The sequence below is a fragment of the Anoplopoma fimbria genome, chromosome 1 (assembly GCF_027596085.1).
Source record: "Anoplopoma fimbria isolate UVic2021 breed Golden Eagle Sablefish chromosome 1, Afim_UVic_2022, whole genome shotgun sequence".
In the NCBI taxonomy this organism is placed as follows: Eukaryota; Metazoa; Chordata; class Actinopteri; order Perciformes; family Anoplopomatidae; genus Anoplopoma; species Anoplopoma fimbria.
Window position 1 is genome coordinate 20450693 of NC_072449.1, and position 26529 is coordinate 20477221.

Genomic DNA, 26529 nt, shown 5'->3' on the forward strand with positions numbered 1-26529 from the left:
GTGTGTGTGTGTCAGAGGCACAGCAGGAGTCGGTGTGTATTACATTACATTACATTACATTACAGTCATTTAGCAGAGGCTTTTATCCAAAGCGACTTACAGGAAGTGTATTCAACATAGGTATTCAAGAGAACTACTAGTCACCAGAAGTCATAAGTGCATCTCCTTTCTTAAACAAGCATCTTAAAGCATAAGCCAGAGCAAAAGTATAGTGCAGAGGCAGATTACTACGAAAACAATAATTGCAACAGACTAATCCGAATATAGTAAGTGCTACAAACTACTACGAATAGGATAAGTGCAGTAAACAAATACAAATTCAATAAGTGCAGCGAACTGATACGAATACAGTAAGTGCAACAACTAATACGAGTGCAATAAGTGCTACGAGGAAGGCTCAGGGTAGTACTTCTTGAAGAGGTGAGTTTTCAGCCTGCGCCTAAAGATGTGTATGTTGTGGTGCTATGTCAGCCATGTTAAAAGGCCGCTGCTTTCTTTTGCTCTTATCTTTTAAACTTTCTTCTTTAAACGTCCCACCATGCTGCAGGCCGACCCTGCACCGCATTACCGACTCTGACGTAGACAGCAGCAGCCCGAGGAGGAAGGATGAAACAAGGCAGAACAACGATGGTATGCACTTAAACCGCAGCGTAGGGATGTTTGAGTTCATACACAACATATATTGAGCAAATACGAAATCGCAAACTGAACTTAATACTATATAAACGATGCGTAATCATCCGGTATTTACTTAGTATTATTTTTAGTATATGAGGATAAAAACTAAAAAAAGTTAAACTCATCAAGCTATAGACACCTGGATCCACTTTCATGATGACAATATTTTTTGCAGGCTGCAGTGTTAAAGTGATAAAGCTCTGCTCTTTTGTCTTCATACATCCACCATATGCATTTGGCAGAATATATATATAATTATGTACGAGTTAATTATGAATGAGACTTCTGTAGTGTTTCAGGGAACTCAGGAACAGAGAAACTGACCGAGTTGGGTGACTGGTCAAGCGTTGAAACCGTAAACGCATTATGCATTAACCACAGATTGACTAACGCGTTTGTCTTGGAAAACCAGCAAAAGTCTATATGCACGCTTAGAAACATAATTAGATAAGCATGAACTTACATTTGAATGCCCCCTGCTTAATTAAGGGCTGAGAAAACGTTTTCCGGGTAAAATGTGAGTGACCTGGACCTTAAACAAGGACAGCCAATAGAAAATAAACGCACAACCCAAACACCCCTGAACAAGAACTTCAAGTACAAGCTGAGAAGTTGTCCCTTTTGTTTTAGGACAATCAGTTAGGAAATCTTATCTCCTATCTGCTGACATGTTCAATTCTTGCACTTGACAACACTATGTATTATTGATGTGTAAACATGGGCAGTGCCGCCCTGGTGCACTGGATCAAATATGGATACACTGCGATTTTGCAACATCACAAGTAAGAGGACTTGTTTATGAGGACAGAAAATGTTGCATGAATATAATTTTTGCCTTGCAGAGATTTAATAGGGGGACTCTGTTTAGTATAAATATTTACATAAACGATCCTGGTGTGCTCCGCTACATGCACTTTGTAAACCAGTATTCAAAGCAGAACCAAAACTCCAACAAATCGGCAGTCGACTTCTGCTACTGAGAGATAATGGTTATGTAATAGTTGAAATTTGGATAACAGGCTCAGTTTGTGCACCTGCAAAGATGGTGAGAAAATCAGGTCAACAGGATGGTGTTCAGAAAAAAGAAGGAGCCCTTCTCTTAGTTGGTGTTGCTCAAACCCACACACACAAACACCCAGAGGGGATTCACCTCATTCACTTTCCCAAGTAGATCTGATTACCACTAACAGCAAGCTCAGGTTTGTGAAAAACAGGACTGGGCCGCCCTCTCCTTTTTCAAGTTATGTTAGACATGTGACAATAATACAACCTGAGATACACACATTCCTCTGGTGTCTTAGATCACATTAGGCCATCAAGTTAAATTACTGTTTGGATTTTATGCTGAAGTGTGTGCAGTCTTTTTGGGTTTAAATTCTCAGATCAGGGATGATCCAAAAACCAAAAAAGTTTTAATGTTAAAATGTATATATATAATATTCTCTTACAAGCCAAACTACTCCTGAAGGGTTTTTAAGGCAAACTGCTTCACACAATGTACTCTACACCTTTTTTTTCTCCATAAGGTCCTAGTATTCTGTAAGAACCAACATATATGGAAAATGTATCATGTTTACAATTACTTTCCATAAGACTTTATAGTTTTTTGCTAATAGAATGCTTTTCATAGCCTTTTTTTCGTACATAAAGAATTGTATGTAGTGCATTCAGTTTTTAAATTGTGTTCCTTTTAATCCTTTCATGAGCATATAATATCAAATGCTAATGTTACATGAAAGACTATAATCAGACCATTTAAAATGTTCCCATCGTTTGAACGTTTTTAGCCATGTCTTTACTTATTACCCTGTTTGAATGTTACTTGTTCAAAAGCCCCTAATTTTAAAGCTTCACTGTGACGAAATTTCTGGGTGTAAGATATCCAAAATATAGATTGGAATCTAGCACTGATGAAGCTCAGATGCGTGACAGGTTGCAGTACAGAACTGTTTACACACGAGCCATGGCTCCAAACAGTCGAGGAATTCTCTGTTAGTCAGAGCAGCCTTCATTCTAATGTGAATCACCAGCGTCAGCCAATATCAGAGCATAGAAATCACTCTGGCTGAAAAGGTGATGCAGCTGGGTGAATATTTGATTAATGTCTATGGTGGCCATATGACGCCATTAACCGACACAACCTCTTTGGATGCGTTTCTGCTTGTTTGTTAGTGGCCCACAGCTCTCTCTGGTGGATATACAGAGCACAGCAGAGGGTCCCAATTCCAAACTAGCCAATTCTGCAGGTTTTGAGTATGTAGTGTGTCCAAGTGACAATAAAATGATATATGCATTGATTTTTGAGGGTGCTGTTAATGAAAACTATTTCCCCTCAGTGCACAAACAATGAGTTCTTCGCAGCTGGTAAAAAAAAAATGAAATGTGGATGGTGGCAAATAAGCTCCAAGAAAATCTTAAGGAAACAAAAACAGGTATTCAATCTTAGATATTTCTTGTGAAGTTTAATTGGAAGCAGCTTTCCAAAATTGCAGGTTATTGGATGTTACACATATTGTATACTTTCTTTGACAATAAGTTACTGCATAGAATTCATATGTAGTATGGGAGCCAGCTAATGTCTTTTAAACCCCCCCAAAAAAAAAAAAAAATATACACGAATAGAATGCATTAGGACAAATATTTATTTTGATATAGTGAACTAGAAGCACTCAATTTCCACATCACTTCAAAATATTACATGACAAAGAGAGTTCTTGAGAAACACATTGGTTCCTAGGGGGCACCATTATAACCAGGTGTTAACTGTCATTGTATTACAGTCTGACGAGCTTTGAATTTTTTCCTGTATGTAACATTATTTGCCAATGGTGCAATCAGTCCTCAATCTGCTGTCATTTCACTTCTGTGTGTCATTTTATCACTGCATCATTAAGCGGACCTGTATTTGCCTGATCCCCTGTCAGTGTCACACAGAAAGGATGGCAACCTGCTACTCCGTCATCATGTCGGCACCCTCTTCTCCTGTTGCATCCGTTAGGCTGAGCTCCTCCAGCATCTCCATCAGGGACACACATGGTGCTCCTTCATCATCTGTATCGCTCTCCACTGGGAGCTTTGACGCATCTGAAATAAAAAATACAAAAAAAATCAACTTTCAGTAACTGTCTAATACATCATCTATAATGAATGTGTGTTACATTAGATCTATTGTCATCTTTGGCAGCCTTTGATAGCAAATGAGCCACATAGTCACTATTTAAGCTGCTACGTCAGAAACAAACATGAACAGAAAGGCTGAAGTGTCCATCTGAGGATACTGGTGCAGTGAAAAAGCTTCAGTGTCCAGCTGCTCACCTCTGTAGATGTTAACATTCTTTCTGAGAGCCTCATCCTCCTCCAGGTCCTCCAGGAAGTCCTGGTATTGTCTGAAGACCGAAAAACAAGTTACAGGAAAACCCATGTGGCACAACATTACGGATTTGTTTTTAACAGGATACTTGGCATTCATATTTCCAAATGATTCACTCAACGTTTTGTGCCAAAAAAACTTAAAAGCAATTCCTCATACAACGCAAAATGCACTTGAGGGTAAAACACTTGTTTACTTAGGTAGGTATTCTGTAAGGACAAGGCGTGCTACATTGATGCCCTTACTGTTTCTTAAGAGTTTTACATGAGAATGTCTAAGCATTCTTCGTTAGGGATAATTCTGGGGATATTTAAAAATTTTCTTATTTCCCATCAACATATCCCTTTAAAAGACCAAAGCCTACATGATTTGAGCCACCCAACAGGTATTGCCTGTGTAGTTTCATTATGATTCACAAATTACTACAAAACACACACTGTTGACTGCCATGTTTTTTTCCCCCACACAGACACATGGCACTGTTATTTGAATTATTGAGTCAATACAAATCTGTTCCGCTGCTGTAAATACTCAAGCACCAAATTTGTACAAGTCTGAAAATACTCCCAAATAAATGCGCTACTTCCTCCTGTTTGAGTAACATTTGCTTAAAAAAAACTAAATACAGTGTCTAGTTGTTGAAGTTATTTATTTAGCCTTTTTAATGTAGAATATCACAAGCCTTATCCTTTAAAGACGACTAGTTAAACATCAGAGATGGAAACCAGACAGTGCTTTAGAAAATGACAGTCGTGATGACTAGGACAAATTCTTGGAGCTTTAATTCATTCACTTCAAGAGAGAATTCGAAATTCAGTAACACATTCTTACCTCTCATCATCTGTGTCCATGCCCTCACGGTCTTTCACCATCTCCTGCAGTTTCCAGTTCCTGCGCCTCGCCCTCCTGCTGCGGTCGTAGCTCTTCTTGATCAGGACCTTAGAGGGTCCACATTCAGGTTGTACAAATTAAAACCACACAACAAGCTTTTTCATGTGATATATTTTTCAACGGATGTGATATAATCTACAGTCAGTATTTTAAATTGCCACTAGAGGACAGTGTTTATCAAGTCGACAATAGCTACTCAAAGGGATCATGGAAGCCCAGGTTTATTCACTGAGGACTTGAGTCTTACCACATCAGGAACGTGGTGAGGGTTGATCTTGTTCAGGTATTCATCATTGACGTTGGAATTGGCAAAGTCAAATCTGTAAAGGGAGAAGTAAATGGGCCATCAATCGTAGAGCTCCAGGCATGTGATCGGTCTTTACTGCCAACCTGACCAACATACTCGTACTCACCCCAGCACCAGGTCTCCGATGTTGAGCAGGTGGCCCAGGAATGTGCGGCAGTGATACTGCTGACTGGTGTTCATCTCTGATGTTTTCTGGACCCACACCTCAGCCAGGGTGTGCTGTAACACACACAAACACAAACGGGGGGAATATAAATGTAGTTTCAAGCCTCTAATACAACATCTTGTTCTTTCCTCCACTTGATTCCGACAGCTGAATCGATACTGATAGAACATTCAAAAGGGAAGAGAGAGCGAACAGTGTCCCTATCAACCATCGAAACAAACACTCCTGTGTGTTCCTGTCCTTTTGGCTTGAATCCCGCATAGACTCAGGGATAATGTAATGCTTTGCTATTGATTTTACTTCCAAAAGAAAAGCAATGTTCTTCCATAATGCAATCTGTTCTGCAACAACACACACAAACACACACTCACCTTATTGGACCTCAAGCCGGCTCCAGCGCCTAGCTTCTGGTTTCTGATGATGTCAGTGTCCATAACGATGAACTCCTCCAGTTGCCGGCGGTGACAGAGACTGTTGAAGGGGTAACGCCAGTATGTGCTCCCATCCACCTCAGCAACTAGTGAGTTAGAGATTATTCATGATTTCATTACGGAGAATTCAGAAAAGAATATGAGCACAGATTATAAAGCACCTTCTCATTTCTACTTGAAGGTTAATAACATGCATTTCATCCACCATTATTTCACAGACTCAAACTTCAACATATTCCTAGTTTCTTTATCTAAGCAAACACACGGGTCATTAAAGTAACCTGACTCTGATGCACCTGTCAGCAGGTTTTTCTATCTGTACAGTTTCCAAATCAACCAGACCGAATGATGCGTTTCTGTCTATATTGCAAGTAAACTGAAGTAGACAAACAGCAACACAAATATTTTTAATACTTGAGTTAATTGCTTACAGCAGCCCAAATATGCCAACCAGAGCTTTGCCTTGAGGCTATTTCAGCTATTCAGCCTGCTCCAAAACTTTCTGCAACAAGAACAGTCTGCTCTTTGAAGAGTAATTAAAAACGGATGAGATGCTTACAAAGTGTCAGAATTCTGTTGAGGAGCGTCTTAGCCTTTCGCAAAATACATAAATATAATGGAAGCACATGGTCGCTAAATGTCAGCATTCTTGTATTGATTATGAATCCCTCAAAATAAGATGAATGATTATGATGGCATGTACAAAATCTTTTCCTGATTCGTGTCTCGTGCCATGCCCTGACTGGGAGCAGAGGTAAACTGTTGAGTTAGATGGTTGTGATGAACATGTTCTCAACAGACGGGGTCAGATTACTGCAGCACCGAAGCAGGGATTCAGTTTTATCACCATGGTAACACTCAAAGACACTCATGCATAAATATGCAAAACTTGTGGCAGTGATTACCAAAGTGTTGATCATAAAATATAAAAAAGACTAGATTACTACAAGAACTAATTAGGTGTAGAGGTGAAACATACTCCGTTTTAATATATGGATGACACGTCCATAAATTATTGGTATAATATTGGTCAGTAAACAGAAAATTATTGGGCAACTATTTTGATAATCATTTAACTGCAATCATTTATCAAGCAGAAATGCCAAAAATGCTCTTATGTGTCTAGTAAACTAAATTTTGGACTGCTGGTTGAACAAAACAAGACATTTGAAGAAATCAACCTTTACAATTTAATGACAAAACATTAAAAGAAGAAAAATAATTCTAAGACTGTGAAAGCGTTCCTTTGTTGTGTCTTTAAGTCTAAGGTAATGTCTTCAAAGTCCATGTTTTTTTCCAACCAACTGCCTAAAACACAAAGATATTCAGTTTGGAATGATTTAAAGAGAGAAAAGCACTAAATCCTTGACTTGAATAATTCTCTGTTGATTTCAGGTTTATAATAAATGTGTGAAAATTGAAACTGAAGTAAATCTTGGGCTACATTCCTTATTAAAGATCACGGCAATCTTGGTTACTTCTGATGTCTATGCATATTACTGAATTATTGAGTGTAGTTATTCCGACTACAACTCATCTAACAACAACCAGATACACCAGAATACAACTATTATTAGGCAAAGCGGGGTCCAGTGAATTGTAGGTATATTGGATGTTGGATTCAGTTGGACCTGTTAAGACTCAATACTCTAGCAGTGGAAATACTCACCCTGCAGGGTGTTGGGATCAATGAGTTTGATGGTGCTGGTGACACGGAGGCACACACAAACTTGACCCATGTTCCCGAGGCTCTGCGCCAGCCGTGGTGAAAGGCACACTACGTTGTCCTGGCAACCAGAAAAAAACCAGACAATCTTGGGTCAAACTGAGGACAAAGGGAAACTAAAAAAAAACTTTGGACTTGCCATAGCTGTTCACAATGTTTTGTGAAGAAAGGCCTCGTAATCCAACAGCTAAAATTAAGAAAAAAGGGTCTGTCTGAAACTAGGAATCCAGTCCAAGTTTAAAATCAATAATCAAAATAGGGGGTAAAACAAGCAAAGCTCTATTCTAATTTCTGTTTTCATTTATTGAAAATGCCCCGTATGACCCCAATCATTCAACCATGCTATGAAAATACACCCAAATCTATGCATTGCTTTTCTAAACAGAACTAAAGCTACATGTTAAATGAGATAACGCATAAGGAGCTATTGAAAGTTAAGAAAACATACCTGCCAAGAATCTAAAAAGTCAAAAACAAACATAACATGAAATATTCCTGGCCAGCCTTAAGTTTCCATGTGCATATCAGCAGATCATAAGACAGCTTTCTAACACAACATTTTCTCTGAAAAAACAAAGTGTTAAGAAATAAGACAGCTCTGGCTTGTCTGTGGTGTTGAGTAGATATGGGTGTGTTCAGCTATACAAGGGTTCATGAGTGAAACAAAATCTGTATCTGCTGTGTACCTTGCAGACAGGTACAATCTCCATGGAGTAGGTGCTCTTGTAGTTGTACGTGTTTGAATGGATGTCGTGAGAGATGAGACGCTGGGATGTCTTTGACCTTTAAAATAGAAAAGACGTTGTTCAGAGACAGCAGAGTTCCCATTGTCACAGTTGGAGAAATTATGAAAATAACAGGTCCTGAATGTAAGATAAGTCCCACACACATTGAATAGGTTTGTGTATTGTTCAGTCTAACTCACCTGGACTGTTGGAAGGTCAAGACAAAATCTATGTGACTGATTATGTATTGTTGGAGGCACTTTAGAATTTTTTAATAAAGACAGTGAAGCACACATATACATTTTGTTTTTTTTAGCAGAGCTGCTTTATTAGGACATTTATTCCCTTTAACCAACAAGCAGGCAGTCATGTATTTAAGAGATTCGAGCATTTCTCACCTGCAGGGCACGGTGCACTGGAGGAAGTCAACCATCTTCTGAGCGTGCTGCTTGGTGGCATAGTAGAAATCAATCCCATCTGAGAGAGAAGAGAAATAACATCAAACACCTCCACCAATAAATCCATCACAGTAGCTCTTCCCAGGTCACAACCATAGCAGAACACATATGCATGCAAACAACACACACAAGAGAGCAGATGACGATGGGAGAAAATATGTCAGCCACATGTCGAAGCCTTCATAAAGCTTTTAAAGTCCTACCAAGATGTGAAGATGATTTAAAGTAAACCACCAGCCAACCTCCCCCCACCCCACCCCCCTTTACAGTCACGTCCAAGAGCCCAGAGAGCTGCTGCTGAGCCTTCACTCAATGCACATGTGTGCCTGAGTGTACGGAAGTGTGTGTGTGCGCGTGTGTGTGTGAGATGTAGCAGTCAGCATCTCTAAATAGGGTATGAAAATTTGCATCGCAGGAATCTGGTATGGCATGCCTGCTCTGATTACAGCACGCTGATTAGACGAATCACACATGTCTTCCTCTGAGGCCCACAGGAGGACAGCTGTATGGACTGATTGGTGCCAGTGATATGCATGCATGGCTTGCTGTCTGGTACGAGGTAATTAACATTCAACACATTATGTTCCGCTCAGTTCTAACCCACATTAGTTACACCAGTGACGAATGAGACAAGTTTCCCCGCTTTTCAGTGTAATTTGGTTCGAAACCCAAAGAAATATAGCAAGCCTTCTCTTTAATGATATGTATACAATAACACATGAAAAAAGGAAATGTATACAATCCTACGTCATTGACCTACCATTGACTTCTTTGATATTGAGGGAATTCTGGTGGAGCTTGTGCTTGAGGATCAGCTGCTCTAGATAGTAGAATGTCTTTTTATGAACAGTCTGCAAAAATAAATAGATAATTTCAGAATCATCGTTACCATACAAATACTCATACAGATACAGATCTTTCCAGCCATATGCCCAATTAATATTTAAACATTTATATGTATGAAACTTGGCATCTGCAACAACCTGTCGCCACTTTTGACCTTTCAGAAAAACACTTAGTTCTACTAAAAGTATAGTTGGGAAGACACTTCTTGGGGGCAAAGCATTGCTGGAAAACAAGTGAGAACAAGTAGGCCAATCAGAGCCGATATTGCTTCAGAGTAAAAGCTTTTAAGTGGAGGGACTTTGGCTTTTGTTTTGAAGTAACTGCTAAATGGGTCAAGTTATATCACCACTGAGGGTAGCTTAGCTAGCTCATTTTAACGTAGTTAAGTAGCAACAGAAGGTAAAGGTTTGAACCTATAATTGGACAGAATTCGCCTGTTTCTGAGTAATCATTTCATGAGTACCCATTCTCTATAGCACTGCATCTACGCTTAGTTTATCTCCACACTTCAGTGATGAAAGATAAAGTGCAACCTTGGATTTAATGTTGAAATCCCTGCTAAATACCAAAACATTTTAAAGTTTTTTTTTTTTTTTTTTTTTTTTTACATAAAACCTACAGACACAGCATCAGCTTTTAACACGAAGTTGCCGAATTATACAAAATAACAGGATTGCCAAAAGAAAGAGTAAACCGAGTACAGTCCAAATGAAAAAATGAGAAGAGTGAAATACAGGGTCATCATTAACGGGTGCAGAAGCAATTGCATGCATGGTTCCAGCCCTGAGCATGGGCTGGTTTTCAAGCCCTTTTGAAAACTTGCACAGAGTATACCCTCTGACCAAATAAAACTTTTTCAACTAATCAATGAATTCTTCCAAAAACTAAGCTTATAGCATGCGCTGGTTGACATTGGAATTCAGGAACAATAAAATAGCAGTCAACAACAAAAAATAAAAAAAGATATCTATATATATATATATAGGATATGTCATTAAACCACAGACTCCTACCTTCTGCCTAACTTGGACCACAGCCTTCCAGAAGTCCTTGGCTTCCACACGGTGGCAGTCGTCACACATCTGGTACTGGATGACATACTCGACCACAAACACCTGCTGTAGGATAGCGCCATTCATCACCTGAAGAGGCAGAAATAGCAAAACGTTACACCTGCTCCAAATGTCCACAACGACAAAAACTCTGAGCTTACAGTCATTTCTGAGCCACTTGGATACATCTGACCAGTGGGATCTGGAGACGGTATCGTATAGACACTACAACAGCACAAACAAAAGAGTTGGCCCTGAAAGGCACAGGACTCAGGTTCTCACTAAAGGTCAACGAGATGAGGTGGCAGTCACTGGCAAACTCATTTCTCTCAAACACACAGACATCCTTCAGTCAAAAACAGACAACTCACAGAAATGAATAAAAAAAACACTTAATTCAAACATAAACTGCGCTTGTAGCCTAATACCACCTGAAAAAAAACCCAGATAACCTTTAGATAAAAAGACGTGTTGCCCATCTCAGGACAGTTTTAATTCATTAGTTTAAATGTCACTTTCCCACACTGTTTTCTTACCTCTTTTTGGATTGTCACTTTCAATTTAATCCTTTTGGAGTGGGGCTCTGTCCACAGGAAGCCAGCATCAATGAGACGCACCTGAGAACGAGAGGTGTTGTTGAAAGCATGAAGTAGCTTGCTCTGATCAAATATTAACTAATACTTCACAAATACTGTTATGAACATCATGACAAGTCAGGTACATGAGGTGGACACAATATTATGATAATGCAATCCATGATAAAAGAATACTATGAATGTGAAGATTAAAATGTTTAGTTTTAGTTTGACCTGTTGAGGCCATAATTTCTCATATTATAAAAGGCAGCATTATATTTTAAGAGGCTCTGAAAAAATGTGTCCATGATGTTTGTGTAAGCTTAATTTCCTTAAAGTAAAACAATTATAAAATAAGTAGGCTCAGTAACAAGATGGGGCTGAAAGCATCAACATAGAAAAATAAGGGAGGGGACAGGCTTCAGCCTGGACTATTTACCTGTAATGTTCATTTAAATATTTGTGTCTTTTATGTGAGTGAAAATATGTCAGTGGGTTTTCTGAAGTTTAGTAAGAATCACACGTACTTTGGTCATAGAGCTCTTAATTTTTTTCAGGCAAAGGGCCAGCAGTTCCCTGGACTCCAGGGCACATTGCATCCAGGTGGCTGGAGGCTGCAAGTACCTGAATGAAAGAAAAAGGTGAACATTCACGGGTGTGAAACAAGATTTCTAAAATGTTTTCTAGAGGGACACAATGATTTCATCTTTGTATCACATAAAAAAGAAATGCATGGTTGATTTCTGCTTTTTTTTTTTTTTTTTTTTTAATTTATATAAATTGGAAGCATTAAAACAAACCTTTCACACTGCTTGCAGAAGTTCACTGTGACTTGCTTGGGGATCCCCTCTGAGATATCCACCTGAGTACGCAGGCAGGCCACACACATGTTGGCTGGGTTGGGAGGAATGGGTACGCCACAGGTGCAGCACAGGCTGGTGGGGAGAGAAGCAAAATTGGTAAAACTCAGTGAAATAAATAAATAATTTTACACCTCATACATGTTCTATACATAACTGCAGACTATTTCTCCAAGCATACCTTAGTTAATTGTAGTGTGTATATATCTTTCTATCAGTCATTCATTTCTGTTCACTTTAACATGCTAGTTAACAGTCAGACTTTTAACTTGTACATGGGATTATGAATCATAGAAATGCACATTAAGATGTCTATGGTTTTGTCAAAATTACATTAACATAAGCATACGGTAACTCTAAACAGCAGTGTGAACAAGGCTTCTGACAAAACTCTGGAAACTTTGGCTCATTTTCGGACTCTTAATGAAAAAATAACGGTATGTAAAAATGTCAGACTTGAGAATGGTTTCCATCAGGACTCGAGGACATACATGTCATTTGTTCACTTACATATTCCCCTGGCTGATCGTGGCAGGAGCTTGTACATACTCCATTCTCGTCAACTTGACAGGTCAGTGGATCTTTATGATCTCTGAGGACAAAAACATGACAATTTTAACTGCCACCGTTTGGTTGAACAAGACTGCTGAAGAACAGCTAGCATTAGCTTGTAGCGAACACTACTGATATTATTGTAACAGCAAGTAAATAACATAGTAGTATGGTTGTGTTGTTCACACTCAGAAACAAGTAAACAGCTTTATAAAGAATGCTAGATAAGTAAGTGGCATGTAGGCTATGTTAGCTAGCAGCTAGCTTGTGCTCTACCTTCAGTAGCGTACAGTTAGCATTCAAAGCTAAATTGCTAGTTTTTAAGAGTGATTTTGAAAGATATTCGTGAAGAAACAAGAAAACAATGTCAACTAAAAGTATTCGACAACTACAACCGGCACAAGCGAGTGATGACAAACCTTACTAAAGTTATTTCGATGGAAAAACCACAACACACTGTGAAGTAAAGTGCTCCACGTTTTCCCCACCGTGGACCGAGGAAGAGTTGGTGACGTCACGCATGCTGAAGGACCCCGGGACTGTCTTTTCTTGCCTGAATAGAAATATTCCTTCCAAAACATTTTCAAAAGCTAGTAATATACTAAATAAAACATACAGTATATAGCATTGAATTATTCCATTAACTAATCCGCAGTACCGAATAACAGCATGAATACAGCTGTTGAAAATCCAACACTAGAAAATGAGGTAAGCTTAACAATAAGGCTTTCATACATAATGTACTATTCATAAAATAAAATAAAAAAGAACAAAATAGAAAAAACTGAGAAATTAAACTATGTTATGTCTTGCAACATAATAACGATAAGCCTTAAAAATGGAACAGGCTAAATACTGTAAATGACTATCTGAGACTACTGTGTATAGTCCAGGCTAGGCCAACAAAGTGAATAAACAACTCAAATACTTTTGAGAAATGTATACAATATGAGACCATTTAACCCTAACTTGGACAGAAAAAAAATCTAAAATTACACCAGTGAGAATAATCAATTTAGCCAGATCTATCAATGTTTTCTAATAAGGGCAAATTTACCGAAGGCATACATGTTCACTATTTACTACAATTTCTATATTCACAAATTCTGTACAAATGTGAAGAAATCAATGACATAATTGATTTCATAATAAGTGTGTTGGAGGTCAAAAATGAGCTACTGGCCCCTATTAATCACTTCACCACTCATAAAAGATAAGGTATTATATTAAAGTATAACATTTAGAGTATGCACCATGTAAGCGCAAAACTTTAATGAATTTAAGACTTTTCATGACACAAGGAGTCTCCTCAAAGACTATAGTAAAGCACCACTTTAAGGCCCTTGTCATGTAAGTCAATATTGAGCTTTAATTCCATATGCAAAGGGTTATTGTCTAAATCAGTGGTTCTCAACCTTTTTTCAGTGATGTACCCCCTGTGAAATAATTTTTTCAGCCAAGTACCCCCTAACCAGCGCAAAGCATTTTTGGTTGAAAAAAAGATGTAATCAGTGTCTGATTTATTAAACTGTCAACACTGAAGATTGCATTGTTGCATTGAATTCAGTTTATGAACTTACACTTATATTTTATTGAATATTTATTAAATAACAATTTTTAAAGGATTTTTGAATGGATGCTAATTTAAATATATATTTTTTAAATCTCACGTACCCCCTGGAGTGCCTTCACGTACCCCCAGGGGTACACGTACCCCCATTTGAGAACCACTGGTCTAAATAAGGCCCCTGTAGTAGAATGTATCAATCCTCCGTTTTTGAGCGCACCTGCATGGCAGCTCTCTGGATGCATTCACGTACTGTCGTAAAATTCTAAACTTAAAACGCACATTAACGATCATGTATAATATGCCTAGGCCCAGTGAAAGGAAACGTGGGAATACTTAACAGAAAGACTACCGAGGTGTGACTATTAATGGACAATTCAATAAATTTAGATTATTTTGTATAGTCCAAAATCACAAATTTCCCTCAGAGGGGTTTTACAATCTGTACACATATGCACGAAATCCATATTGAATATGAGATGGTAAAATGTTTATTCACCTTTTTAATACTGATTTACACAATTTTGGTAATAAAAGATGTTGGTGCTCTTTTAGAACTACCTGGAAACTAACTGAACTGAAGTCAGTTTGGGAATTAAGATAATTTCAGTTCAAGACCTATGGTGCAGGGTTTTTGTTTATGTTTTGATTAAATTAAACCACAGATGCTAGGAACTATATTGTTACAGCGGGCTGTGTTGGTGGGAAGGGCTCAACCTTATAATTTATTAAATTTCCGGGAAATAATATATTAATTGTGTGATCTCATTATGTTATCATTCAACAAGTGTAGGCTTATTCTTTTTAAAATATCACTTCAGTCCAATTTTGGAGTGTTTTTAAATGTTGTTTTAATGCATATATTATCAAAACACAATAAAATTGCCTTGCCTTACACATTTCTGTACACAGCACAAGCTAAAATTCAAAGTTTTTTCTAAGACATATAATAGGAATTTGGCCTAATGTGTTGTGGAGCAGTGTAACACAATTATAATATGGGTAATAATGTGTTCAACCATATATCACCAAGCCTTATTTGTGGGAATTTTAAATGCCAAACTGATGGGGGAAAAATATTTTTCAGTGTTCATCTATAGCGGATCGACCACACTGCCGACTCGTTTGAGGGATATTACGAGCTGCACCTGAAGGCACCACCCCTGTTTAGTCAGTCAGCAGCAAAGAGTCGCAGCCAGTGTGGCAGCTGGGAATGTGAGCGCTCCAGTACGGACCGCTATTTTCAGGACTGGGAACCGTAGCGGGGCTGGCCTGGAAGACACTCTGCGCATGGCTCTCATCTAGTCAGCTCACTTTCAAATCCAGACCGGCGACCTGCGATTTGTGTACCCGGGGAGGGGGAGAGAGTCGGGGGGGGGGGGGGGGTCTCTGACTGCATCGGATGGTCGGAGGACAGGCGGCGGTGTGTCACTGCGGGGCTGCATGCTAGAGGGGAACCAGCCGGAGCATCGTGTCTGATCCCCCGCTACTCTAACACCGTGCCTCCCGTGTGGTTAAAAACGCATTGAAGTGTCACTGGTTTAGTGTAATCTGCGCCCGGTTAAATGTTTCACCGCCACCACACCGCTCACACCGACGACGATGGACTGAGATCTGCGGCGGGGGCGAGCGACACACAACCTGCCGCGATTTTCCTGCATGTAAAATAAATGATAGAGGATACGATGACCCTGCTGTCTCTGTTAGGTCGGATCATGCGTTATTTTCTGCTCAGACCGGAGACCCTGTTCCTGCTGTGCATCAGCCTGGCTCTGTGGAGTTACTTCTTCCACACGGACGAAGTGAAGACCATCGTCAAGTCCAGTCGGGATGCGGTCAAGATGGTCAAGGGGAAAGTGGCGGAGATGATGCAGAACGAGAGGTTCGGAGGGCTGGACGTCCTGGACGCGGAGTTCGCCAAGACCTGGGAGTTCAAGAGCCACAACGTGGCCGTGTACTCCATCCAGGGCCGGAGAGACCACATGGAGGACAGATTCGAGGTGCTCACCGACATCGTCAACAAGACTCACCCGTCTATATTTGGGATTTTTGATGGCCACGGAGGAGAGGTGAGTGCTATGAAAATGAAAGTGGGGAAAAAAAAAATGTCGTCTTTGTCTGTCTCTGTGTCTCTCACCCCCCCACCCCAGTCCACATTACTCTCTCACTCTCACATCTCTCCTGCAACTTCACGTGTGTGTGTGTGTGTGTGTGTGTGTGTGTGTGTGTGTGTGTGTGTGTGTGTGTGTGTGTGTGTGTGTGTGTGTGTGTGTGTGTGTGTGTGTGTGTGTGTGTGTGTGTGTGTAGGTACCCAAGGGCCCCAAACTGAGCTGCAGGGCCCCCAAAGTGTCTGGGCTAAGATGCCTCCAGTGATCCTCAAGTGTGTAGGCTATTTATCAGTGTTTTGATTTAGCCAATCTGGTTTGGTTTACTGTCACAAGTGAGAATTTTTTTTTGGGCAAGCCTAAATTGTCCTTATTTGACTTTGAAAGGGCATTTTTAAGATAAAAGTATGATTAGGACAGCATCTATTTTTAGACAATATTATTTATTAGTAGCTTAAAGATATAAAATGCTCATCAAAAGTCACCAGAGTTGATAACGCCTGCTTATTTTGACCAGCGGCCACAATTGTAACTCTTCAGAAGGGAAAGTTTGTGTCAGCTGATGAATGAGTGATCTGATAACTCCTTCATTGCATTAGATTAGATTAACATAATATTAAGGTGGGGAGTTGTGATTAAGTTGGAGAATCTTATCAAAAGCAAAAATGAGCTGTGGAGCCCCTGTTACAGTAACTCCCCATACATTTTAAACAATGTGTAAAAAAAAAAATTCTCTGCTGGACCTGGCCCTGGATTTGCTTTATGGCTAATTGATCAAACACAAATTAATTCAGGAATATGCATAATGAAGGTCTTCATTGAGGCACAAAGACCCTTTTTAAAAAGCAGGGCCTCAAAGTCGAGTATTCAAGAAGGAGCAACTTTAAGTCCCTTAGTTGATATTGTGTGTTAGTGGTGCATAAACAAGTTTTCAGTTAATTTAAGTAATTGGCAACGCAGCCTTGGGCATTTGTCAAGCATTTGTGGATAGGTGGAGCAGGGGCCCATCCTCAGCTGTGCGTAGGATCCCATAATATCTTGCTACAGCCCTGCACACACATTCACCCACACTTAATCTGTTCTCTTCCAAAAGGCAAGCTAACTGCATCTTCTCTATTTACAGCCTTTAAATCATGCCAAAAATATCCATCTCTCATGTTTTTTTTGTTTTTTTTTGTTGGCCAAAACAACATTTTTAGGACGCAGATAGCACAGGCCCCATGGTCTAACATGATTATAGCTGGAAGGAGGAGGATGAACTCAAACCGGTGGGCTTCAGAGGCTTATTTACAGATAGCTGAGCTCAATAACACCCAGTCAATATTTGTCTGCAACTGAAAAAATCTCCTTTCTTATTGATTTGGTGGTGCCATCTAATGTTGTTTTTTTGGACATGAATGTGGCAAAACAACTTATCAAAGCAGCACAAAACCCTTAAAAAGAAAAACGTAAGTTAAAGGGACAAGGAGCATTTTAGATGACCGCACAGTTTGACGGGAACATAAAAACACTGTGTCATGGCATGCTATAACCCTGCATTGTTTCTAAGGACGGTATTTATACGACAGAGCTGCATAGAAGAAAAAAAAAAACCCAATGATTGTAGGTGACAGAGTAAACCATCTTCCTCTGTCTCTCATCCTCTCATCTTTCTTTTATACTTCAGTTTGTGCATTAAACATTTTGTGATCAGCCTGTTCTGGTTTGCTGAGGAGCTCAATGCTGTTTTGTAGGTTTGACAGCGACTGTCTTCAGTTTGACTGCTGCGGTCGGATTGAAGCTGAACGATAACATGTTAAAAAAAGGCCCCCAAAGGCATAGAGGATTGCTGTTCTTTTAGGGGAAATTAAATTTAAGGCTGCGTTGCTGAGCGCTGCAGCTTTTGACCAAAAGTGGTCATTGGATTGTTTTTCCCTGCTGCCTTTTTTTTTTCTCGTGCTTCTTCTCTCTGTGGAGTTCCCTTTTTAGAGTCCAGTGATCTAACCTGTGAGAGCTGCTACAGCTACCACACACATGGTAAAGAGACCAGAAGAAATAAATAGTGAATAGAAGATATATGTTTGTATATCTGACAGAAAAAGGAGTGGGAGAGCATCTATGGTGAGAGTAAGAGCAAGAAGAGAAGGTTCAGATTCGCCAATGTAGGCGAGGAGCTGCATGTCCGTGGGCAACAATTTGGTATGTTTTCATTCCCACGCCCTCTTTTGAAGTGTGTGAGATGGTTGCCAGACAGCAGCCTTCAGAAACAACTTCCTCTCTTTAGCGAATCTAGATTTATTTATTTTTTTGTTAGCCGGGGGGCATCAAATACAGCGGAGGGATCCTGTGTGGCCCAAGGCTACACTAGGAATACTGGCTGCCTCAGCTGGCTAATTAGTGAGGTGTCAGCCACTTCCATTTCACACACACACACACACACACACACACACACACACACACACACACACACACACACACACACACACACACACACACACACACACTGCTCATCCAAAGCATATACACAGTTATTAAATAAATGTGGGACTTGTTTCAACATCTCTAGCATTTTAGACTGCAACATCAACAGGTCTTTGCCACTGTTTACAAAGCCTGTAATGGACAGAAATGTATGAATGTACCAACTAATTAGAGATTCAACATGAACATCAAGGGAAGAGGTTGTGGATCCAAATGCAATTAGGTCTGCAACTAACTTTTTCCCCCCTACTAATTAATCTGAGTAGTCTCTCAAGTAATCAATTTATTGTTTTGTCCATCAAATGGTGAAAATGCATGTTGCAATTTCCGAAATCTCGATGTGAGATCTTCAGATTGCTAGTTTATTTTTCTTTCTGACCAACGGGCCAAAAGATATTCACTTTACTGTCACAGAAGACAAAAGAAAAGCAGCACATTCTCATAATTTTGAAGGTGGAAATGGGTAATGTTTGGCAAATTTCCTTTAAAATGTATGTATTTAATGTCATTTTCTGATAACCGTTTCTGATTGCATGCTTCAGCCGTTTGCTTTTGTGTTTAGACAAAGCATTTGCCTTCTTCCTTGTTACCCCATCCTATTTCACAGAGTTATTGTAAATGGAGGCTATAATTGGAATTTTTGCCAGCTAGGAATCTCAGCGCCTGACGTAACCACTGTATCATTAGTACTGACTGGCAAAGCAATCACAACCTGTGAAAATGATGTATATATGGGATGTATAAAATCACTCTAAATGCATCTTTAATGATAGACCTTAGGTGCAGTTTTAGATGTGGTGAGCCTTTTTTTGGAAATGGGTTTATTTGATTTCTTGCCAAGAGATAGATTAAAAGACTTAAAGTATCAATCTCATGTCTGTGCATCCATCATAGAGCTGGAGCTGCATGAACTGATTAAACAAACAAGTTATAACAATTAGTAGGTGGTATGTATTTCCTCTTTTGATAGGCATGCTAGCTATTTCCTCTGCTTCCTGCTTCAGGTCATTAGGCTAAAATAAAATAATCTCCAGCTGGCTCTAGCATGCGTACTTAGCATGCAAACATTAGACTGGTATCGATCTACTCTTCTTTCCTCTCAAAATTTCAATCTACACCTAACAGTGTCAGTCTGCACACTGGTAACATGGTAGGGGGTGATTTGAATCCTGTGATACCAGGAAGTGAGTCCAGCATTTTGGATGATAGAGAGTTTATCAAGCCATTCAGCTTATTACAAGATAAACCTTCAGTCAATGCGAAATATAACATATGGAAATCTCCTTTTTTCCTTTCTCTGTCTCCACACCACTCTCACACACCAACCAAATACATTTTTCACGTGTTAAAATTAGTGTTTAATGTGAACACATTCATCGGCGGTGTCGTATTAGAATCTAATACGACACCGCCGATAAATAAAAATAAATCCATATATCCGATAAATATATGGATCCGATAAATCCCCTCTCTGAGCCATCATCTAATAATTAGATGATGGCTCAGAGAGGGGATTTATCTGTTAAATGGAGATTGATTTTCAGTTGACACATGGGAATAACCTGCATGAAAGTGATAACCGTGGGCTCTCCATTCATACAACAGCAACATGCCCAATTTTATTTTTTTCCCCACACTGGCACGTATAGAGTCAACCGTACTCTGCTCCTCCTCGCCTCACTGTCAGGTTGTGGCTTCAGGCGATGCAAATGACCTTAACTGTTACTGTAGAGTACAGAGCAGACATCCACTACAAGGCTGTTTAACTTGAGTGCGGGGGTCTGTTTTGCCATCCTTTTTAGCTTTTGTTCTGTTGATTTCTTTTTCTATCACAGCTCACTCTTTTATGTAGTTTCGATCTGCGGCGTTTGTTTGTGAGTGGGCTGTGATAGATATATAGTTTCTTGCTGTGTAGGAGGCAGTTTTAGAGTGCAGAGTCAAGAAGTAGCAGAAAGCATTAAAACCACAGATCCTCTTAGTCTTTATTCAGCTCTCAGCTTGTCCTTTGTTCACCTTAAGGCTAAATAGCATTTCATCTTCAACTTCATTATTCATTTCTTGAAATGACGAGACTTTTGAGAGCAACTGAAGCAGTGGTGCAGCATAGTCCCCCTTCTTAGCCACTTATCAATGAAGGACATTTCATAGTCAGAGAGGCTGCTGTCAGGGTTTTAGACATTTTAATGTGTCCATGTGCGTGTTCACTCCAGGAGCATTGGGTTTGTTACGTAGTTTAGATACTGAGCAGTTTAAATTCCTCCAGAGTTGGCTCTCACTAGAGAGATGAAAGAAAGACCCGGCATGTGACTAATTGCACTGTTGGCATTACAGGATTAGAGAGCAAACGAAGCGAGGGAGTGTGTGTAGACCAAGGGCAGCAGTGTGTGTGTTTGTGTTTGTGTGAGGGCATGAATATTTATGTTTGCACAGGAAGGTGCATCGCTTCTCCTTCATGGACGTAGAGGACTCGCACGGAGATGACAGGAGCAGTTTGGTGTTGTCTGGTCTTCCAGGGAATGACAACTTCACTGTGAGGGACGGAAATGCCAAAAGCTTATCAGGACCAGGCACCTGCTTCATACTATTTCACATCACGTCTTCAATCAGAGCCCTAAGCAAGTTTATAAAATAGACTTATCAGGCACTCATTTAGAAAGAAACTAAATAAATTTTATGTTTAGAATTGTTAAAGCGGCTATAATCACTATTTTGATAGGGACAGTGGATCACGTGATTACTTGTATGTGAAAGGGCTTTCCGGTTGTGATGAACTAAAAGATTTATCACCTGAATCTGCAGTTTCCAGCACCAACTACTGGTGAACATAGTGGAGCATGTAGCACCTAAAGAGACAGCTATTTCCCTCAGGTGCTGGTGGAGACCAAAACAGAGCTTAAAGGAGGGTGCATATAGACTTAAGTTCATCAGGTGGTCATAACGATGACTCCAAATGAAAGCTCATGTTGCCTCATATCTGCTGGATGTGTAAATAGGCAACAGTTTGCCAACAAGTTTGCCATATGTACTAAGAAGGTGATGGTTTGTCATGCTATGTGTTTACAACTTGTTTCTGCTGCCCCAATGTGACCTATAAATTAGTTATAAGACATAAAATCCCTCTGCTTATGTGGTTTTACCGGCCAGCTCATTTCCTTATATAAACCATGACCTGTATGACAGGCGGATTGCTCTGCAGAATGGTGGAGTAGGGCTTCAGTCGTACACTTAAGTGTCCTTGAGTAGGAATTAATTCATGCACTTTGACTGTACAGGGCAAAAAAGGAAGCATTAATCTAATTATGGATCAGCTAAATTGCTCATTACTTCTGCTTTCCCTCTGTACCCTCCTCTCTCAGTTGTGGCCAAAGCCGATGCTCAACATTTCAGCCCTTCCTTGATGTCAAGTGAAGCATAGAAAGTGGAAAGCACACAGGACACAGGAGGTCATGTTCTGCTGGAAAATACTAGTGTAGCACAGAACAGACCACAGAGCTTGAGGACTCTGCTGAAAATCCTTCTGACCTTTCAGTAATTCGTCCCCAGTGGTGAGATTTGTTTTCCTTGTAGCAAAAGGAGCGACTGAAGAGTTTTGTCACAGAGTGAAACACGGCTAATAAATGAATGGAACTGTTGCTATTAAGCACCAGTCATCCTTTTCCATAAAATAAATGCCTAAAGAAATCGACTTAAATGATGTTTTGCCTCGTTGTGTCTTAGCATGAAAACACCATCTCCTCCCTAGAGCTAAGAGCATTTAGGAGGTTTAAGAGGCATCTTTAAGATTTCAGTCCTGGTTGATTTAGAGTTTACATTTTAATGGAACCAATGGAATTGTTTATAGAGTAAAGCAGTTTGGACTTTTTTTTTTTTTTCTCTCTCTGTTCTTTATAATACTTTCATCAGCGGGTCAATCACTGTTGTGTTACCTTTTGGGCCATAGTGACTTTACAGACATTTATTTTAGTGAAAATCTTTGAGATTGACACTACAAGAGTAACACACACTTTGGGTTTGATAGGTGTTTGTGTCTGTGTGACGGGACTGTGTGTGTGTTTGCCAACAGCATGTAGCGGCAAGATAAGAGTACCTTCTTCGACCTCAGTGTGCCGGCCTTCCATTCTGGCAGCGACTTCTCAATAATTTAACGCCCTCTCTGTCAAACCCATCTGCTAAAACCCCCTGACTAAATATACACGCACCTCTAAGCAGAAGGAAGCCACAAGGTCATTATTCACACGCATCACATATCACTGTGTATGTGGAGTTTTATGTGAGGAGGTCTTGTGCGGAAAGTTGTTTGCAAAGTTGGAGCTTCATGGTGTTTAGCTTCTCTTTGTTCCCCTGCACTTCACCCACTCCTCTCCCAGTGGGGCTTGAAAGAGCTGACATGGTGCTGAAAGTTGGGTCTGGTAATGGAGCTGTTGTGTCGGGTTGCCAAATCCCCCAACTGTCACCCCACATCACCCTGATTTAGCTTTTCACGTATATTCTCCCCCATCCCTCCATATGCTCCTTTCTCTTCGGGGGTTGGCAGTGAATGAATAGGTCCACAAAAACGCCATCTCCAAGGCCATGTCAACCTGCTGTCCCCCCAATAATAGCATCTCCCCAGCCCCCACTGTGTCCGCTTGCCTTGGCTGCTTGCCGCACTCAGTAGCCACTACCCCATGTGATTTAGCTGCCAAGCATGCTGATTGTGTTGGAAGTGTAGGTTTAAAATCCGATTCTAGCTGTTGCAAAGCTACAAGTCTGGCTCTGAATGCATAATACACGCCTACGGCGCTGTATTTGTCCAAAGCAGTGCTATTAGACTCTACAGTCTTATGTGTGTTTTTGGTCTGTAGCAGATTACCGGTCTCTAAATCAAATCACATGGCTGGAATTGACTGGGCTGCTTGGTCTAATCTACACTTTGTTTTGAATGGGGGACATTCTTCGTGTAGAAGGCAGTTATGTAAAATGCTGAAATGAAAGAATGCATGTTTTCTTCTTTCGAGTATCAGCCATAATTTTAAGCTGACTATAGGAGCTTAAGTCTGTTTGCCAGCGCCAGCTCCACAATTATTTGTTTGTCTGTGTGATTGAGAAAATAGATGAGTCAGTTGGAGTTTGCCTGCTCGCTGTCTTGGCAGTGAAGGACGGCAGGAGAAGAATGTTGGCAAGTCGCAGCTGCTCAGTTGGTGTGATTGTGTGAGCCTGGGCCGTGGTTTTTGTCAGGCTCACAGTTGTGGTTCTTCCTCACATCTCGCTGGCCAGATGGGCCTGTGGGTAGGGCAGGTGCATCCCGGTAAACTGAAACAGGCCCCCTGGTTGTGTTTGTTTGTCAATATCTCATATCACCATCCATGTCACCACGTTGGACATACCCTATTTCTATAAATTTTAAATTAAGTTCTCTCAGATAGAAAATGTAATGTTGCAGAAATTGTTTTCTTTTGTGACTTTTGCATTTATGTATAGTGCCTTGCTATTCCTTTGACCACTCAAAGCATTTTTTTTTTACAACACTGACACATTCAAACAGGCTCCACAGGATGTAATCTAATCATTCACACACACTCACACACCAATGGCAAAGCCTTTTGGAGCATTTTGGGGTTCAGTATCTTGTCCAAAGACGCTTTGACATGTGGATTTGATGATTTGAGGATTGCACTGCCAGTCTTTTTCGATTAGTGGATGAAGCGTTAAAAAATGTTCATTCTGGAGTTGATCTGCCACACACATGTGCTACACACTTCCAGACATCGATCCATCCAGACATCAGGAATGCAGCAGATATGAATGTTTGATATTTGCACATGGTTTCTATTCACTGTGAGCTTAAAAATCTTAATATACACTCTGTGCCAAACCAACTCTGAGCCAGGTTGTCTTTAATTTACACTGTAATGAAGGCTCACGGGATAAGAGAGCATCAGACTCCACAGCATGTCATTAATCTGTACTTGTGATTAAAATTGGGAGGTAGAGGGATCTTATGTGCATACAGATGTGTATGTGTGTGTTCTGCATGCATTCCTAGGCAGAGTATGTGTGATTGTTTGTATACATGGGTCTTGCTGGATCACTGCCATGCACTGTTGATTATGGCCCTTTGAGAGTTATGACCCTTGGAGCTCTTTCATCCTGTTGTTTTCCTCTGTGGTTCCCCCTTTTCTTTTTAAGGGCATTTATTGAGAACGATGGTGTCGGGGCAATCCAACAATGGTGTGGCTTTCTGGTCAACCATCTGCTGTGTATGGGTTCAACAAAGTTGTTGGTTCTATGGAAAAAAACAGATGAGGTTGGAGAGAAAATGAAAAAATACAAAACAGGAAAGAGGGATAAAGTAGCAGATTGAGATTCATTTAAAAAACAGATTGCAGACGAAGCCCACATGTTCATCATGGTAACTGCAATAAATAAACATAATCTTCTACACTTAATCTTACAAATTCAAAATTGATTCCAATCTGGATATATCCGAACTTTTGTTTGTAATCCTGATCCATGTCAACAGTGGCTAAAGGCCACAACTAGCAAGCTGAGTGTAAACCCCTCACTTAGCCTATTACTGACTGGGACGTGGCTATCTGCTGGCTGCCAGAGCTTATTTTTTGAGGCCTCCGGAGGTATCGTTGGCCTCATTCAGAAAATCGGAAATGGGTTGTTCACATGCTAATGATCCCAGTGATGTAACTGCTTTCACACACATTGGCGCTAGGCATTTGCTGATATGAACATTTTTTCGTTCAGTAATCATCTTTGTGCTGTATCTCAATTCATACCAGTAGTTAATGCTAACATGGAATTAAAATATACAGTACAAATATGGCTGACAAGATGAATCACAATACATATTTTTAAAGAATTTGTAAAACACAAGTATAACTCAATACCATTCATCGTACGGACAAGTTAAACCAACCAAAGAAAACGTTTTGGCCATTTAAAAATGAAAATGCACCTTTTGTAAAAACCAGGATTTCTAGTAGTAGAGCCCTAGAAGTAGATGTCCTTTGCAATGAAGTAAGTCAAACAGCATTGTAACTTACACTAAGACTGCAGCTAACAATCATTTTCATTACTGATTAATTGCCAATTATTTTCCTGATTAACTGCTTCGCTATAAAATGTCAGAAAAACAATAAAAAATGGAAATGTCCATCCAAGATGACAAACTCACTTTGTTTTTTTTATTCGACCAAAACCCACAAATATTAATTATACTATCATATAACATTACATTACATTACAGTCATTTAGCAGACGCTTTTATCCAGAGCGACTTACAATCAGTAGTATATTACATATCATTCACACACTGATGACAGGCTACCATGCAAGGTGCCACCATCAGACTCTAACTAACATTCATTCACATCCAGTCCACACCGATGGTGTCTTGCCCAAGGACACATCGACACATCGACTGCCGAAGCCGGGTATCGAACCACCGATCCTCTGATTGGAGAACTACCTTGCTCTCCACTACGCCACATCCGCCCCAATCCGCCCCAATCCGCCCATATAAGCATATAATTGTGAGAATACATTAATCACCTCATCATTTCAAGCTTTTCCCATATAGCAAAGGCAGATTATTGTGCTCAGTATTAGTGATAAACTGATTTATTTGTCGTCAGATTATCCAAAAATGTCTGCAGACACGCCGCAGTCATCCCTCTCCCTTATTTTTTATCTATGTTAGTTTAGATTGTGGAGATGATGCTATCTGCTGAAAAAATGCTGCTGTTAAGTAGACAAAAACTCTACAA

General features: G+C 40.0%; 2 protein-coding genes across 4 annotated transcripts in view; one reads left to right on the forward strand and one right to left on the reverse strand.

The window, feature by feature from the left end:
• Positions 1-3306: 3306 nt before the first annotated feature.
• nmd3 (NMD3 ribosome export adaptor) lies at positions 3307-13207 on the reverse strand. 3 transcript variants are annotated; one of them, XM_054595989.1, is made up of 16 exons: positions 13126-13207; positions 12596-12677; positions 12026-12160; positions 11753-11849; positions 11187-11267; positions 10612-10740; positions 9513-9603; positions 8693-8771; positions 8256-8352; positions 7513-7630; positions 5784-5929; positions 5353-5465; positions 5187-5259; positions 4880-4986; positions 3994-4064; positions 3307-3762 (listed from the first exon to the last, which is right to left on the reverse strand). In XM_054595989.1, exons 2-16 carry the CDS (start codon positions 12637-12639, stop codon positions 3629-3631), a joined length of 1515 nt encoding a protein of 504 aa, XP_054451964.1. In that variant the 5' UTR covers positions 12640-12677; positions 13126-13207; the 3' UTR covers positions 3307-3628. The 3 variants fall into 3 exon arrangements, with proteins under 3 accessions (XP_054451964.1, XP_054451941.1, XP_054451910.1); XM_054595966.1 differs by having other exon boundaries at positions 13062-13169; XM_054595935.1 differs by having other exon boundaries at positions 13057-13166.
• A 2401-nt stretch (positions 13208-15608) lies between these two features.
• The window catches only part of ppm1lb (protein phosphatase, Mg2+/Mn2+ dependent, 1Lb), a 41454-nt gene continuing 30533 nt past the window's right edge, over positions 15609-26529 (forward strand). The window contains exon 1 of the mRNA XM_054597704.1: positions 15609-16273. Within this exon, the coding sequence (XP_054453679.1) occupies positions 15875-16273 (399 nt within the window). The 5' untranslated portion in view covers positions 15609-15874. The remainder of the gene's footprint in view (positions 16274-26529) is intronic.

Bases quoted from the DNA above. Each gene is read 5' to 3' on its own strand.
- nmd3 (XM_054595989.1), bottom strand. From the start codon at position 12,639: ATGGAGTATGTACAAGCTCCTGCCACGATCAGCCAGGGGAATAT. The intron at 8,353-8,692 runs GTGAGAAATGCT...TCTATTTTAAAG, and splicing joins CAGTGCACCGTGCCCTGCAG to GTCAAAGACATCCCAGCGTC. The intron at 5,930-7,512 runs GTGAGTATTTCC...CTAACTCACTAG, and splicing joins TGATCCCAACACCCTGCAGG to TTGCTGAGGTGGATGGGAGC.